The 15,275-nt window shown below is 42.6% G+C and overlaps 1 protein-coding gene across 1 annotated transcript; it reads left to right on the forward strand.

Moving 5' to 3' along the window:
* The first annotated feature begins 11,906 nt into the window (after positions 1–11,906).
* On the forward strand, positions 11,907–12,245 carry LOC109300348 (histone H4-like). The gene has a single exon (XM_019521032.1). It carries the CDS (start codon positions 11,907–11,909, stop codon positions 12,243–12,245), a length of 339 nt encoding a protein of 112 aa, XP_019376577.1.
* Positions 12,246–15,275: the final 3,030 nt, after the last annotated feature.

The following is a 15,275-nucleotide window of genomic DNA, read 5'->3' on the forward strand; positions in this document are numbered from 1 at the left end:
AGACACTGTTCACAAAGCACCTACGACTCTAGTAACGCAATTCATTTCAGGCTTGAACTTAGTAAACCAAACTCTCTCTGCAATAATTCAATAACTGGAGAAAGAGGTGAGCTCCCTGCCCAAACCAGGGGAAAGGCTGACCCATTTATGATCCAAGTTATGACTCTTTGTGACAAATTAATGGTTGCTAGACATTAGGCATTTATGAACTTGTGCCAGTAAAGTGAGTCCACAGCCAAGGAACGTCTAAATATACAACACAATCCTTTCTTTTTTTTTTTCTTCATGTTTCTATCCCAAAATGCATTAATTTTACATTGCCTACATAAATAGCCTTTCAGGAAGCTTTCCTAATGATGTCTCTACTTATATTTGAAATCCAATTATACCTTGGCTGGCATGACAACAGGAAATTAATACATTTAACTCTTACATCATCTGCTCTTCAGAGCACCTGTTCAAAATATGGTGCCACTCATCCATTTTTATAAATGGTGCTATTTACAGCAAGACCAGATCATTTTTAACAACAGTGAACTAGAAGATTTAGTTCTGGGGGATGACTAGAGTAGGGCTAAGTATAAGCACATTTCAAGGAGGATTTTGAGGAAAGTTGTTTGAGAATTTTCTGTGAAACAAATATGTTGGGTTTTTTTTTCCTCTCTCACTCTTTTAATAAGAGATGCTTTATCCTGGTATTGTCAAATACAGTTCTGTCGGGTGGACTGAAGAAGTGTCAGGAAGCCCTAGGAGACCCTACTCTGGCAGCCTGGCTGATGGACTACCTCACAGTCAGAAACAGGACTCGCACAACTCCAACGTACTGTTAAAATGTTGAATCTCTATGCAGCAGTTAAGCCAACAAGCAAAAGGACAACAAAAGGCTCTCCAGCATCCCAAGGCAGATTAGGCAGATTATCAACTATAATTATGAATCACCCCAGAAAATCTAGGATTTGTCAAAGTTCAGTCACCAACTCTCAAGAGTTCTCCAGAAAAGAGAGAAATATCTGGGATGTGGGTTAAGGATGGACAGTGAGTGCCAGGCCTGGCTAGCATGGTGCTGAGCATCTGGAGGGACATTCATCGAGGGACCAACAGCAAAGATCTCCATTCACTGGCAATTAATGAAAGAGAGCGCATGTGAAGAGTGGCCCAGGATAGACAGGGATGAGGGAGCTTTATTTGTGCCCCAAGCATCACTGATGGCATGGGAAGGATTCAGCAACTTGGAAGCAGCAGGCATTGAGCTGTCCACTTGGCTTCATTGCTATTTCATCCAGCCTCTAATTCTTTGCAAATGGCATGCACCCAGCAGCGAGAAAGCCTTCAGTTTTTGGCTTTGATTACAGAAATGCTGCAGCATCAGTTAAGACTCACTGCATGCCCATGTGGGTTCATACGATCTTTCATTACTTGCATCATGCCAGAAATTGGTTCAACTCCACACAGGACACAAAAGACTGTCCTTCATCCCAGGAACATACATTCTGAAAAGAAAACACCAAACATACAAAAAAAAATGTAAGAAGAGCACAGGATTTATATATTTAGGTACCCTTTCTGCAATGCACTGCCCATGGCCACACACTCAATGACACGAGTGAGGTGCTGGATGTACTGAAGTCAGCCCAAGCCATCACTCCCAGGATCAGGAGTTCAGTATTCGCCTGCCTACTTTGCTGGATCAGCTGGTTACAGTTTGGGGACAGGACAGAAGGAATGAGTCTGCAGCAGTGCACTATGGGAAAGCATAGCTGATTCACTGTGTAGACCATTCCTATGCCTACAGCCCTTTTAGGCAAGGACTCTGTCAAACTGGACAATGCAGCCATCTCCCCAGGTTCATCTCTGCTACGGCGTCTTGACTCGAATGGAATTAAAAACAAGAGACAAAATTAGCCTGAAGGTGTTTCAGTAATTACGTATCACGTCAGCAGAAGCACATTCCAGTCAGGGATGTAAATGATACAACTGCTGTTGTCGGTCCCAACTCCAGATTCAGATGTGCTTTGGAATGACAACAAACCAACCAAAGACCAAAATGATAGGTTGGGACATTATTTCCACCCAATTGCTCTTTCTATATATGACATGACTAGTGGGAATGGTCAGATGCCAGGGTAGATCTACACCTAACTAAATAAGAGATTTTTTTTTCATGCATTTATACACACAGAAAGCTTATTGCTGCTTACCACTTTTCAGCTGTAGTTAACTTAGTGAGATGGCTCCAAAGTAAACTTGGGTTCGTGAAAGCTTGTGTGCATGCACCGCCTCCAGTTCAAGAAAGCTTGTGTGCATGCACCGTCTTTCTCTCTCTCTCATAGATATAGATATGAGACAGACAGACAGACAGACGCAGCACGCACACAAGCTTTTGTGAACTGGAGACGGTGCATGCCCGCAAGCTTTCACAAACCCAAGTTCACTTTGGAGCCATCTCACTAAGTTAACTACTGCTTAAAAACAATAAGCAGCAAAACCCACCAAACTATTGGCTATTGATGCACGGGGTAGGAAAGCAAGAAATCAAAATACAATATAACTTGCCACGTACTACAGGGATCTGCTAGATGCGTTCTCTCACTGAATTAGCCAGAGCCAATAGATTAACAAGCAATAAAGGCATAAGGGGAGTTGGAGAAGCCTTCAAAACAGTCCCTTTTTTGTCCCACTTAGACACAAATAGAAAATGCACCATAAACTGAGATAGACATATACAGTGTAACCTCATAAATCCGGCATCGTTGGGACCTAGCACCTGCCAGAAATGTGAAAATTTTGGATTTTTGAAACATAAGGAAAGTGCATTGTCCTAGGACAATTCTCTTTGCTATTACACTATACGCGTGACTGAGTATTGTTCAAAACAACAGCCGTGGGCTGATGAACAAAAACAATGCCAGTGGGAGAAGCCTCAGACTTCCAAAGAAATTTCTGGATTATTGGGAAGCTGCTTTTTAATGCAATCAGGCAGTGTACTGTATTTTTAAAAAGTCCCAGATTTTTGAGAATTCCAAAATTTTGAAAGCCAGATTTATGAGGTTATGCTGTATATAAATCCCCTTGAATTCACTGGAACTTGAGCAGTCAATAATAATAAAATAATCAAGCCATGAAGGTCCAAGCATCGTCTTTACATTCAGCAGAACAAATTGTATGAATGGTGCTGCTAATTTTGATCCCAATGAAGTGAGTCCTTATGCTTTTTGAGGAAGAGGGAGGGGTGGGAAATATTTTTTTTTCCCCTTTGCCACTGAAAAATGAGGAGGATTGGAAAACTTGGCTTCTATACCTTACAACATACTGCTCTTGTGTTATTACATAGCAAGACCACTCTAATGTGTAGTCTCCATAAGCCACAAACAAATGATCTATAATGGAAAGAGCAGGGAAAGCATTCCCTTTGAATGGATATTGGATCTTATAAAGTTTTGAACTTTTTAAAAGAAAAACAATGCTATGTGAAGAGCTTCCTGCATAGCAGGTCCCAAATATAGTTTCTAAAATAAAATGCCCTATTTGTTTTCTTTGCAACCTCCCAGCCCACACCACGTGCCATTTAAAATGGGAGATATGTAAAATACTGGTGTAATTTCTATGTAAATCATCCAGCGACGCTTCACCATCTTAGCACAACCACCATGCAAACGAAATTGCAAAATGCTAATTAGACAATCACCAGTTGTAGAAGATAATTCCATTTATTATGCGGAGATGAAGAACAATGCGTACAACACCAGGATCTGCAGCAGGAGTCGAAATCGATCCCACCCAGAGGAGCGCAGCACATCCCAGAGCAATTCCACCGGGCACCTTTTGTCTGGCACGGCAAGGAGTGTTATTTTTTTGCCCTACTTATACTTCAGACACTTGGAAGACTCCCTGATCGTTACAAGGCTTCAGTTACCGTCAAGAATAGTTGTGATTTATCCCTACCTAGTATCCTCCTCCCCCGCCCTGGCCTTGCTCGCTCCCATCTGCGCAGAGAACTGCACCTGTTAATAAGCCATTCGCACACTGCATTATAATCTGGTGATGATGAATCACTGGAATAGCGGGCATACCTTTCACGGCTTCTACCCCGAACATATTTGCTGTTCATCTGCAACGTGAGTGTTTTATCTTAGGGTTTTCCCCTGCTTAGGATTCTGACTGGGCTATTATGCGAGTGACCACATTTCCCATTTTACCAGGTGTCATCCATCTTCTTTTGCCTACCTAGACAAATCTGCTGGAAACTGTTCACAGTGGAGCCATGCCATTACTTCAGATGTTACATCCCAATTCCATTTCTGAGGGTTGCACTGAAAACAGATAGCGCCGGCAGCAGTAAAGTTATGGTGGAACTGCTTAACTCTGCTATTACAGTCATCGCAGCTGAAGCTCTTTGATACCATTTACCATTGCGGTCTTACTCAGCAATGAATTCTCTATACAGTTTCCTACACACCCAGATTCAATTTTCCCAAGTTAAGGAAGAAGCGTCCCTCAAACTCATGTTTAGGGCACAAGCCAACCTCCAGCTATCACAGCAAGGCAGTAACACTTTTGGGGAGGCGGGGGAAGGACAGGCTGCTGCATTCCTATAAGGGCGACTGCAAACCCTGGCCTCTAAAGCTGATGGCATCGGCCACCAACAGAAGGATAATGGAGTAAAGGAGCAACTAGCCTCTTCCAGGAGGTCATTTTTTATGCCCCCAAGAATCAAATTCAACGTTTCTTATTTTCTTGAGATTTCACAACGTCAGGAGGAGAAGAGGAATTAGCAACTGAGGCATCGCTCCCTAAAGCAAATACCTGTTTTTCAGGATTCAGAGGGCATTGGATTAGTAGCATATAGATGGTGTGATTTGCTCGGTTTAAGTCATATATACTTCTGCCAATTCCCACTGATCCAGCCATGTGGCTTGTCTGTCGTAGAAGTGCAACCTACTTAAGGCAACAGTGGAATAGCATCTAACAATGGTGGCAGCACGAAATCCCCCTTCTTAGGAAGACAATAATAAGAATGATAGCAATAAAGCTGAAATTGCCCCATGAGCCTCACTCTTGTTAAGGATGCTCAGATGCTTTTCCTTATTGCCCATTACTTTTTTACATGTACCATGCATCTAATTAAGCCATCGTCTAGTTTTTCCACCCTTATTAGTGCTTGCTAATACTACACTATCCAGACTCGCATGTCCCCAGATTCTCATGTTACATTAGCATAGTCTCCAGTGAAGACCGAATATATGCCATTTGAGGGTCCAGCCCTTGGTTTGGATACTATTTACAGATGTTTCCCTTCCTCAATACAATGCTTTTTAGTGCGGGGGGTGGAAGGACAGTAAACACTGTATGTAAACGTACATACACCGTTTGTGTATACCTATATGCAATGCATGCACACACACACACACACACACACACCCTGCCTAAAGATGAAGATGTTTTGAGTGATGATGAAAAAATCCTTACCCAGTTCTTTTCCGTCCCAGAAAACCAATATGTTAGCAAAATTTATGGGGGAAAAATGGAAGGCAAATGGGTTGGCCACAATTTTAGATGTACAAGTTAATTAAGCAGTTGCATAAGAGACAAAGGCACTGAATATCAAATAAAGTACCAAGGAAGCAATTTATGCAATGAATCCTAACGTACATTCCAGAACAAGTAATGTAGATTTGGTGTAAGATGTTAGTACCTGGAGTCTTGCCATGTTATAAGGAACTGGTTGAATATCAGATTTCCTCTATAGCAATCAAAATATTCACATTGTAGCTTGCAGGGGGATGGTGCATAAGACATGTTTTCTTTATCCATGTAACTTATTAAAAATATAAATCAGCATACAATATTTTTAAAAACACAATTCACTGCTATAGCTTAGCTTTTAAGCTCTGGCCATCTTATCCTCTGTATTGAGAATTAGTGCCGTGTGTGCGCGTGCGCATATTTTATATCTCTATCAATATATTTTATATATCTATACATACACACACATTTTATATAATCAAATTGACAGATACACACACATACATATACACATATTTTATCTATCTATTGATAGACAGACAGATAGACACACACACATCTATATATACACACACATACCTCTTTGCATAGAGATGTTATAGTAAGGATTTACATATTTTTCCCCACTGTTCCACAGGTGCAAGTAGGCATTCTTCCTATTCTATGATAAAAGCAGAATTTAGTCTTCTGTTAAGGGACTGTTTAAGAGGGAAGTGTTTATCAAATTCAGATCTTCCATTTTTGACAAGTGCACATTGCCACAACATGAATCATAACCTCTCTTAAGAAGTTACAAATTGTGCAATCTGACTATTGGTTACTAAAAGCATTGTTAGCTCCAGCTTTCCACCCGACTCAGAAAGTGTCAGCACCTTCCATCACCAGAGACTTATCTTGCCATTTATGTTTCACAGATTAACAAATCAATCTTTTTGCAGTTTTCCAGTTAACTGCATAGATTCCTGCTTTTGGAGTCATTGGCCAGTTGCACTGCTGACATTAAAACAGTACCTTCAAATGCATTTATGCAGCCCCTTTGGATTCTGTTAAGATCAGAGCCCCAACTGCTTTGCACATAAATAATTAAGAGTCAACCACCAATAGTCTTTTCCTTAGATCATACCTCCAGTACAACTGGATTCCACAGCACTTCTTTTATAAGAGGAGATATCAGAGACATGCAGTAGCAGCAGGAGATAAAGGTGGTTCCTTCCTTATTTGCTTAAGATTTTACAACTTCAGCAGAGAAAGAGGCATTAGGCACCACTCACTAATGCAAACACCATTTTTTCTGTACGATTCAAGTAGCTTTGGGTTTGAGCCATAGATGGCATGATTCACCCAGTCACTTTTCTACTGGTTTATGATTTGGGTCATATATTCATAGATGCTAGGGCCAGAAGGGACCTCAACAGATCATTGAATCTGACCCCTTGCCTAAGCAGGAAAGAGTGCTGGGGTTAGATGACCCCAGGCAGATGCCTATGCAGCCTTCTCTTACAGACCCCCAAAGTAGGGGAGAGCACCACCTGCCTTGGAAGCCCAGTCCAAATTTTGGCCACCCTTACTGTGAAGCTTTGGCCACCCTTATTGTGAAGATCTGGCCACCCTTAATGTGAATTATTACTCCACTAATACCCATCTCTTCATAGTTATTCTACCAATGCCAATTCATCCGTCAATCCTAGAAGTGTAACTTCTTCCTGCTCTGGAGGGAAGAACTCAAGATGAAAAACCAGACCAACCCTAAAGTGGCAGTAACCTTGATTAGGGCAGCAGCTACCCAGTTGTGAATACCCTTTGCCAAGCCACTTCAGCTCAACTCTTTGAACCCAATGATACCTTCCATTCAGAGAAGACCACAATTTCCTACTTCACCCCTTACAACTTTGGTTGTGGCTAGAGCTGAAGCAGAGCACCAGTGTGCTGGCCCCTTTACTTCAGAAACTCAATCATTCCCCAGGAGAAACACTGTTTTCAAGTCAGTAAGAGTCTGGTCCCGTTCAAATCACTGACAAAACTTTCAGCACTTGAAAGGGAGAAGGGAAGGCATGCTATAACAATCTGGGGCTGCAAAAGGAGCATGAATGGAGTCCGGGGCATATGTGGGGATGCCCCAAATACATCCGAGGTATTATTTCTGTCCAAGAGGTTATGGTCATTATTATAGGATCAAGGTACTGAGAATACTTTACCCACAGGAAAATGGTCAATAATCCTATGAAAGAAAAAGACCTGAGGGAAGCTCCCTTTGAGGTAGGGCAGCCAAAGTCACATATGAAAACCTGTTACGGATGCAAAAGAGAAAAAAAATGACTGTCCTCCGTGACCCAGGAGTGTACACAGGTCAGTGGCTCCATTTTTAATGCATCATTCTGAAACTAATGAAACAAACCTACTGCCAGACTCACACAAAAGGCTATTTTCAAGTTTGCATAACTTTGTTATTTCAAAACCAATGGTCTCAAACAAGGCAGAGCATGGATTTCTCATGCTTCATGCTGAGCCTGATGCTTTAAGAGAAAGCATTTTTGAGTTATATAAGCAGGAAAAGTATGCCAAAATTTTCTAAATAGCTGAAAACTGCATTTCCCCCCTACGTTCATATGCTGTAACTCATAAAACCAGCTGAATGATTTTTATGGAACTCTCCAAAGCAAATCACTGATGAGTGGAGACCAAGCAAATGAAAATTCAGCCCAAAGGGTAATTTTTCTGCAAACATTATAGTTACTAGTCAGTGAAAATGGGGGTTTGGAGTGAAATAGCTTAGCAACCGGAACATCACGGTTGTGATGCAGGCACGTCTTGCCATCCAGATTCTGCAGCACTCCCATTAACACGAGTGTGACCACACAAAGCTCCATTCAAGACAGAATATGGGCCTCAAAATATTATTTTCTCCTTAGTATTACAATCTTTTGAAAAGAAAGCTGGTGGATCAAGTAGTGCTAGATTAATGATGTTGTTTTCCAGAGATGGTGGCTGTTACTGGGACTTCTGGGTGCTTATCATCTTTGAAACTAAGACCATTAGAGTCCAGAAATGCAAGTGTTGAGTACCTTCTAAGAGCATGAAGAATGCTCCCACATAGCAGCATCTGAGGACCATTAATACCGTACAGGTTCAAAGGCTGTTCTCCAAAATAATTTGCACTTCAGGCATCAGTTTGTTTTTGTTTTTTTTATCTGCTAACAGGGCACCGTGCTTACTCGTGTTGAAATGATTGTGAAACAGTGATCTGGAAGGGTTTGTTACCAGTTTTTATTGATTCTTTCAATGAGTCAGTCTTGTGCTAGAATAAGGGAGTCATATTAAGACACAGCACAATTCTCTATTCCTCCCCCTCATGGAGTCATTAATCAACACAAAGTAATTGAGAAATGCTGCTGTTGAAATGTATCCACTGTGGGGGGGGTTTGGATTTTTTTTAAGTGAGTAGGCAACCAAAAAAAGAAAGAGGCCTACTGTCACTAATGGATTTTTGCCCACCTTGATGACACTGTGAATGAATCAATACACTTCATCAGCTCTTTAAAGACTGGAGGCAATGAGGTATGGAGTACACGCTAGACAATGTGGACTCTCTAATTTCAGTGAGCAAATCCAGATTTGGCCTTACAAGTAGCTGGCTTCCATTTCTTATTTGCCATTTCACTTTGGCAGTAGTCATTAATAGACGTAACGAGTAGTGTCAAACTGCGGTCATTAATGACAGTCTCGTTCTGGACAATAGGGCATGAATTTGTAAGAGTTTAGCTGATGGCATTTCCACAAAATGGCCATCTGCTGCCCTTCCTTTCTCAGTGCCTGACTGGCAATGCAGAACTGTAGCACAGCTTCACTTGGTCAGGCAGTTATCTATCCAGCTACAGATGCTGCAGCCATTTGCTGTTGTCTTAGCCAGTATTGCTTGTGGGGAGTATTGCACTGATGGTATTAAAGCATCATCCTCTATCATTTCAGGGGAACAATTATTTGCCTGGACTAATGCGTATGTAACTGCTAAGCATGTACCTATGCTTGGTCAGCTAACATTATAATGGTAGCTTTCTCTGGGATGAAAGCCATAAAAGTAAAATGCAGTACAAGTCAAATTATCACTATGCCGCAAGTCCTGACAGCTGCTGGAGTCAATATGCAATACATATATATCACAATAGGTGCCTTCGAATACTGTTCTTCACAGCCCCTGTACAACAACGAATGTATTGGGATGTAGGAGAAGAAGTCGACCTGGTCACCAATACAGAGTAGTAATGTGACCAAGTACCTAAGAAGTTCTTCAAGTATCCCAAATGACTTAGAGCATGCTAGGCTGCTTACATTGCCAATGAGATGATATAGTACCTTCGGATGAAATAATACTGCTATTATCCAAAAATGACTTTTTGGCATTAGATCCCACGCATTTTATATGCGTCTTTCCATTTATCCATATGTCCACATCACCCAAAATAAAGCCACTGCTGAGCTCCACTTTTTTTTTTCTTGTCTATTTGTACTTGTGCAAGGTACCAGTCCACTATACTTCTTTTTCCACAGACACATAGATACTTAAGAGAACTCGCTCTAAACTGAACGGGTACTGAAGTTGCACCAGCCATTCAGCCTCTTGTTATGCTGGCCAAGATTGTCAATAAAAGGATGGTGTGACAAGGTGTTTTGGCATTTTTGTTGATTCGGGTGCTCTTGGCCATTACCAGGGATTGCTACGTGGAAGTGCCTCTTGTCGATCCCCAGGAAGATGCTGATCAATACAAATAAATGGAAATAACTTCCATCTCCCTTAGCCATGAGTCCTGTTTCTCCATGTGGATATGATGTGGACTGCTGGAATATGGTACAAGGTGGCTTTTGCTCTTGGGCAGGAAACACCTAGTACGTACTTAATGCATGTTCAGGCTTTGCACTGGGTCTGCAACTGTCCTGACCCTACCACATACCAACTCATCATTTTCAGCTGAGGGTCAGAGGAGCTCACCCCACTTCCAGACCTGGCCCTACACAGTGCCCTCAATGTGCTATATTTCCCAATAGCCTTATCCTGACACCAGCTTGGCTATATAAAGTAGGTGTGTGTTTACCTGTGCCCCTGGAAAAATATGGCTATGCACTTATGCAGCCACTTAGCCCAGGCAAAAGCTCACATGCACATACTCTTGCCCTTCCTAAATGAAAGACCCATTCTTTTTAAAAAATGGGCCCATTTGTAAAATTTCAATCAGCCTTCAAAACGTCTGTAATCACTGTGAATCTTCCAGATACGGCATATAACAGATTTTTGCCTACGGGGCATGTTAAAATTAACCTTCCTTTGCCATTCAAATGAGTTCGCATGCTGTCCTGCTTTTAATTGGGCCAGATGTTTCAAAGTAACAATAGAGGTTCTGACTAAACAGCATGATTTAGATGACAAAGTAATCCAAGCCTCTGTATTGCCAATCCAATTAGAAAGAAGCTGCATTTCCATCATATCGTGGTCTAGTTTGCCAGCTAAGCAAGCGAACGACTCTCTGAATGAGTCTCAAAGCAGCTTTTTGGCCAGTGGTAGTCCATGTTGGGCGTTTACTGACATGGGGACCGGACTCAAGTTTGTGCAAGTTTTTCCATAAACCAGTTGTCTTCAGTGGAAATGTACAGATTTGCATTCGCCGAGGATATGGCTCTGGATTTTTCTGACTTGGTCAATATAAAGGCAGAACGAGCAAGTTCCCAAGACAACAAAGTTGGCAGGAAAATCTTGCCATGATGTGATGCCAAAAAGTTGAAAAGGGAGTCTAAATATTACTTGAAATGTTCTGGTAAGTGCCAGGAAATGGGGAAAAGATTGTAATTGCTGTCCCCCTTCAGGAAAGAATTGAGCTCATGCCTAAGTCTTGTTGCCTTCAATGAGATTTAAACACATCCTTGCGTGTTTTCTTGAACCGGCGTCCTGCTGCAATGGTCTTTTTTCCCCGCTTCTCAGAGCCTCCAGTCATTTCCCACAACACCTGCCTTTATTTTATTTCTTTTCTGCATCAGGCATCAGTCAGCTCATACATTTCCTTGTTCTTGCAGAGAGGGGAAACGGAGAAAAGGCTCCATCCAGCTTTGATGATAATCAAGTGAAGTGAACATCTTCTATGTGCCGAGGACACTGCAGTGTCAAATTCCTGCCAGCCTCCTAGCATGAGTTTGGTTGTTGATCTTGGGTTTCGGGTTGAGTTTTAAGTGGGGTCAATGTGCTTAGGGGTATGGTCTATGTTCTACCTTTTATACGGCGTGCTCTTCAGACTGGCACCATGCGACTGACTGTAGGGCACCTAGCCCTCCCTCAATGTGCATTTGTAAAGATGGAAAAATAGCCATCTTCAGTCTCTTGGAGTGGAAGTCCTGCTATCATGTCTGGTCATGGCAAGGGCGGTAAGAGGCTGGGGAAAGGCGGCACCAAGCGCCACAAGAAGGTGATGCAGGACAACATCACCAAGCTGGACAGCCACCGCCTGGCTCAGCGTGGTAGCGTGAAGCTCGTCTCTGGCTTCATCTTCCAAGAGAGCCAGGGGGTGCTGAAGGTTTTCTTGGAGAATGCTATCCATGATGCCGTCACCTACATGGAGCATGCCAAGTGCAAGACCGTCACCACCATGGATGTGGTCTACTCGGCAATGCACCAAGGCTGCACCGTGTATGGATTTGGAGGTTCAACGAAGGTGGGAAAAAACCCTACAGTCTATCAGTAAGCCTGTGTCACCTGGGAAAAGGAAAGCCCAATCTCAACAACATCTCCCTTTACATCATCCCCTCAATCGTGCACTATGATGACACATCTGATATGTATGCATCTTATATCTGATAATGTCTATAATAATAAAAAGGGCACATTTCTGCTTGAACCATCTGAAGTCTGCCTGGACTTAGCCACCTTGGGGGAGAGAGGACAGCCTTTCCCTCAGCCTTTGTATAACCCCATCCAGATCCCACAGGACCCTGGCAAGCCTCGCGTGCTGGGATGCCTCAATATCTTGTCACACCATCCTTTTCTTGACTATCTTGGCAGAGTACAGAGAAAGATACGGACATCGCTTTTGTCACACAAAAAAGCACCTTCCTTTTACTACAAGATATTCCGAGTAGTCCTCCAGAAAGTTGTCAAACATCATTGAACTGCAATCTTTTTTTCCTTGCAAAAATTTATGGCTGTACATTTCTAGCACTGAATGAAGCACCTGACCAATTTATAAAAGACAAAGGATATTCTGCCTACCTCCATCCGGTTTGGACCCAATATTTTGCAGGTTGATGCAAGTGCATCATATAGTTAATAGTTATTTTTTCTTTATTGATAGCAACTAATAATATTCCTTATTTTTGGAAGAATGCGAGACACATTTACTCTTTGGTGCTAAACACTTTCATAGCAACCCATTGAAGCATTTCAGCAGCGCTGCTTAAATTTCAGCATATTAAGTATCCATCAAAGCTCAAGAGGAATATATGTGTTTTTGAACACGTGAAAGAGCTTTGTTGGACTGGGGCCTGTTGCTCTAAAATGGCCTCTGTATATCAAGTATCATAGTGCAGCAATGAGGAAGGAACCCAAAGTTGATCAAGTCCAAGTGGCAGTAGCAGAGGCCTTGTATCTCTTTTCCCATTTTCGTTTGACAAAGATGCTGTTTTCCTTTGGACACACGACCATGCAGGCACACTTTGGCACAAACGCAGCTGCTCCAGAAAAGTAGGGTCTACGTTCCTCTGAAAGCTCTAAATGGCAGAGCGCTACAATGCTCTTTCCTATTTGCAAAATGCTCCGAGTCCCTTGGATACAAAGGGACCAAAGGCGCCAAAAACGCTGCGAGTTCAATGCTTTGGAAAAGTAGGGGGATCGCCAGGTGAATCATAACAGACTCTCTCACACGCACACAAACGCATCCCAGGTTTTTATCTGTGCACATTCTTAATTGTTGTATTTCCTTGCAAATCTGTTCTCAGTTTGTCTCTGGCTGCAAAGGATATCTAGCTGCAGTCAGGGCTACTTGTTAGTTTAGGGTCCGTAGCTACACAACGTCACCGAGAGATTTGTTGTTGGCTTGGTTCAGAGCAAATTTGGCCTTGCCTTATAGCTAACCTGATTTGCAGAGATCCTTGCAGCCCACAGCTGCCACTAGATTTTCAGAGAGCTGCCAGCGGTCAGCACCTCCGCACATCAGCCCATTTGCTATTCTGTAAAAACGCAGGTCCCCCCCCCGCAACCTTTCACTATACTTTTGCTTATTTACAGTGGTAAATTATTGACAGCAGACAGGCTCGTCTGTCATCCACAACAGGCTTAAAGCCCTCTGGCTAGTCTCTTCTATCTTTGTGAGTGAACGTTGTCAAGTCAGATTTTCTTTAGAAGGAGGAGGGGGAAGGGAAGGTGGGTTTCTCCATCATTTGAGACTCAGTGACCATGTCTGAAAGCACCAGCTAAACCTCCTAGGCCCTGCCATTGTGCAAAGAAAACACAAAGCAAATCTGAATGCCTCCTCAACTAATCCCCTGAATGTTTCCTTCTGTCAGGCGCATTGCAAACCCAGGGCAGTCTGAAGGACAGGCTTTCACAGCCATCGCGTCTCCAGCGACTGAGGCTGCATATCTGCCACCCATTCTTGAAAGAGAAGCTATCCCTTCAGGATGCTTCCCTATTCTTATTTGGGAGTCATTGTGTACTACAGATTAATTTGCTACCGTTTAACCATCGTGCTGCTCATAAGGGGAGTTTGCGTATTTCTTTTGACGAAGGCAGATTATAAGGAACTCAAGTCGGGTCCTGTTCAAAAACGTTCAGCCCAAGCATATGTGAGAATTCCCAGTGGACTACTCCCATGCTTAAAGTGATGCATCCTGTTAAAGTGCCTTGCTAGACAGGTGACTATGAAAGAACCGGTGAAGATTTATTCCCTCCCTGTGACAGCAGTGAGATAGATAACATCCAGCAGGTGCATGTACATAGTGGCTCGGGACTGGAATTATACATAAAATGGTTTAAATCAATAGAAACTGGGTCAAATTTGTAACATGACAGAACTTCAGTGCATGTCAGCTGCTTTCAAAATGGCTGAAACTCGGTTAATATAAACCTGGATGGATGCAGTATCAGACAGGTGAAACCGGTTTATTGAACTTCTCTCCTAGACGCCCTTCAGATTCAAGTCAAGTCACAATCACCCAGCATCCCAGGATGCTTTGCAGGGTGGACAGACTAGCCTTGGCCCATGCTGTCTGCTCCAACCAAGCAGGGAGGTGTGCTCTAGTGCCCCCTGGCTTCTGGCCTGGGCCACTGCAGGTACGTGGCTGCATTTCTGGAATCAGAAGTGAATGTATGTTCACTTGCTTATTGGTTCAATCTAAACAGCTTAGATTAACCTGCAAAGATTTAATTCGTTCGGCCTTGGGCTTTTTGATCATCTGTCCTTACCCAGCGGGCCTGATCTTTACAGCCAGATGCAGACATTACACTTTTACCAGTATAAATGATCAGAAAGTGGTCTATACCCATAACAGAACAGAAGTTCAGCACACACCAACTGATTTAAAAATGGCAGAACTTGGTCTAAGACTTCTGTTCTGTTCATAGCTGATCTAAACTATGCCACTTACAGCAAAGTCACTGACTTAGATGGATTCTGCCTTCGGCTGTTGAATGTCTGTACTTAGCCTAAAGATCCCAGCCATCTATAACTCCATTGACTTGCACGATGACCCATGCCAAAAAATATGCTGAGCCCACCTTG

Source organism: Gavialis gangeticus, unplaced genomic scaffold (genome assembly GCF_001723915.1).
Source record: "Gavialis gangeticus isolate Ggan-Ray unplaced genomic scaffold, GavGan_comp1, whole genome shotgun sequence".
Classification (NCBI taxonomy): domain Eukaryota; kingdom Metazoa; phylum Chordata; order Crocodylia; family Gavialidae; genus Gavialis; species Gavialis gangeticus.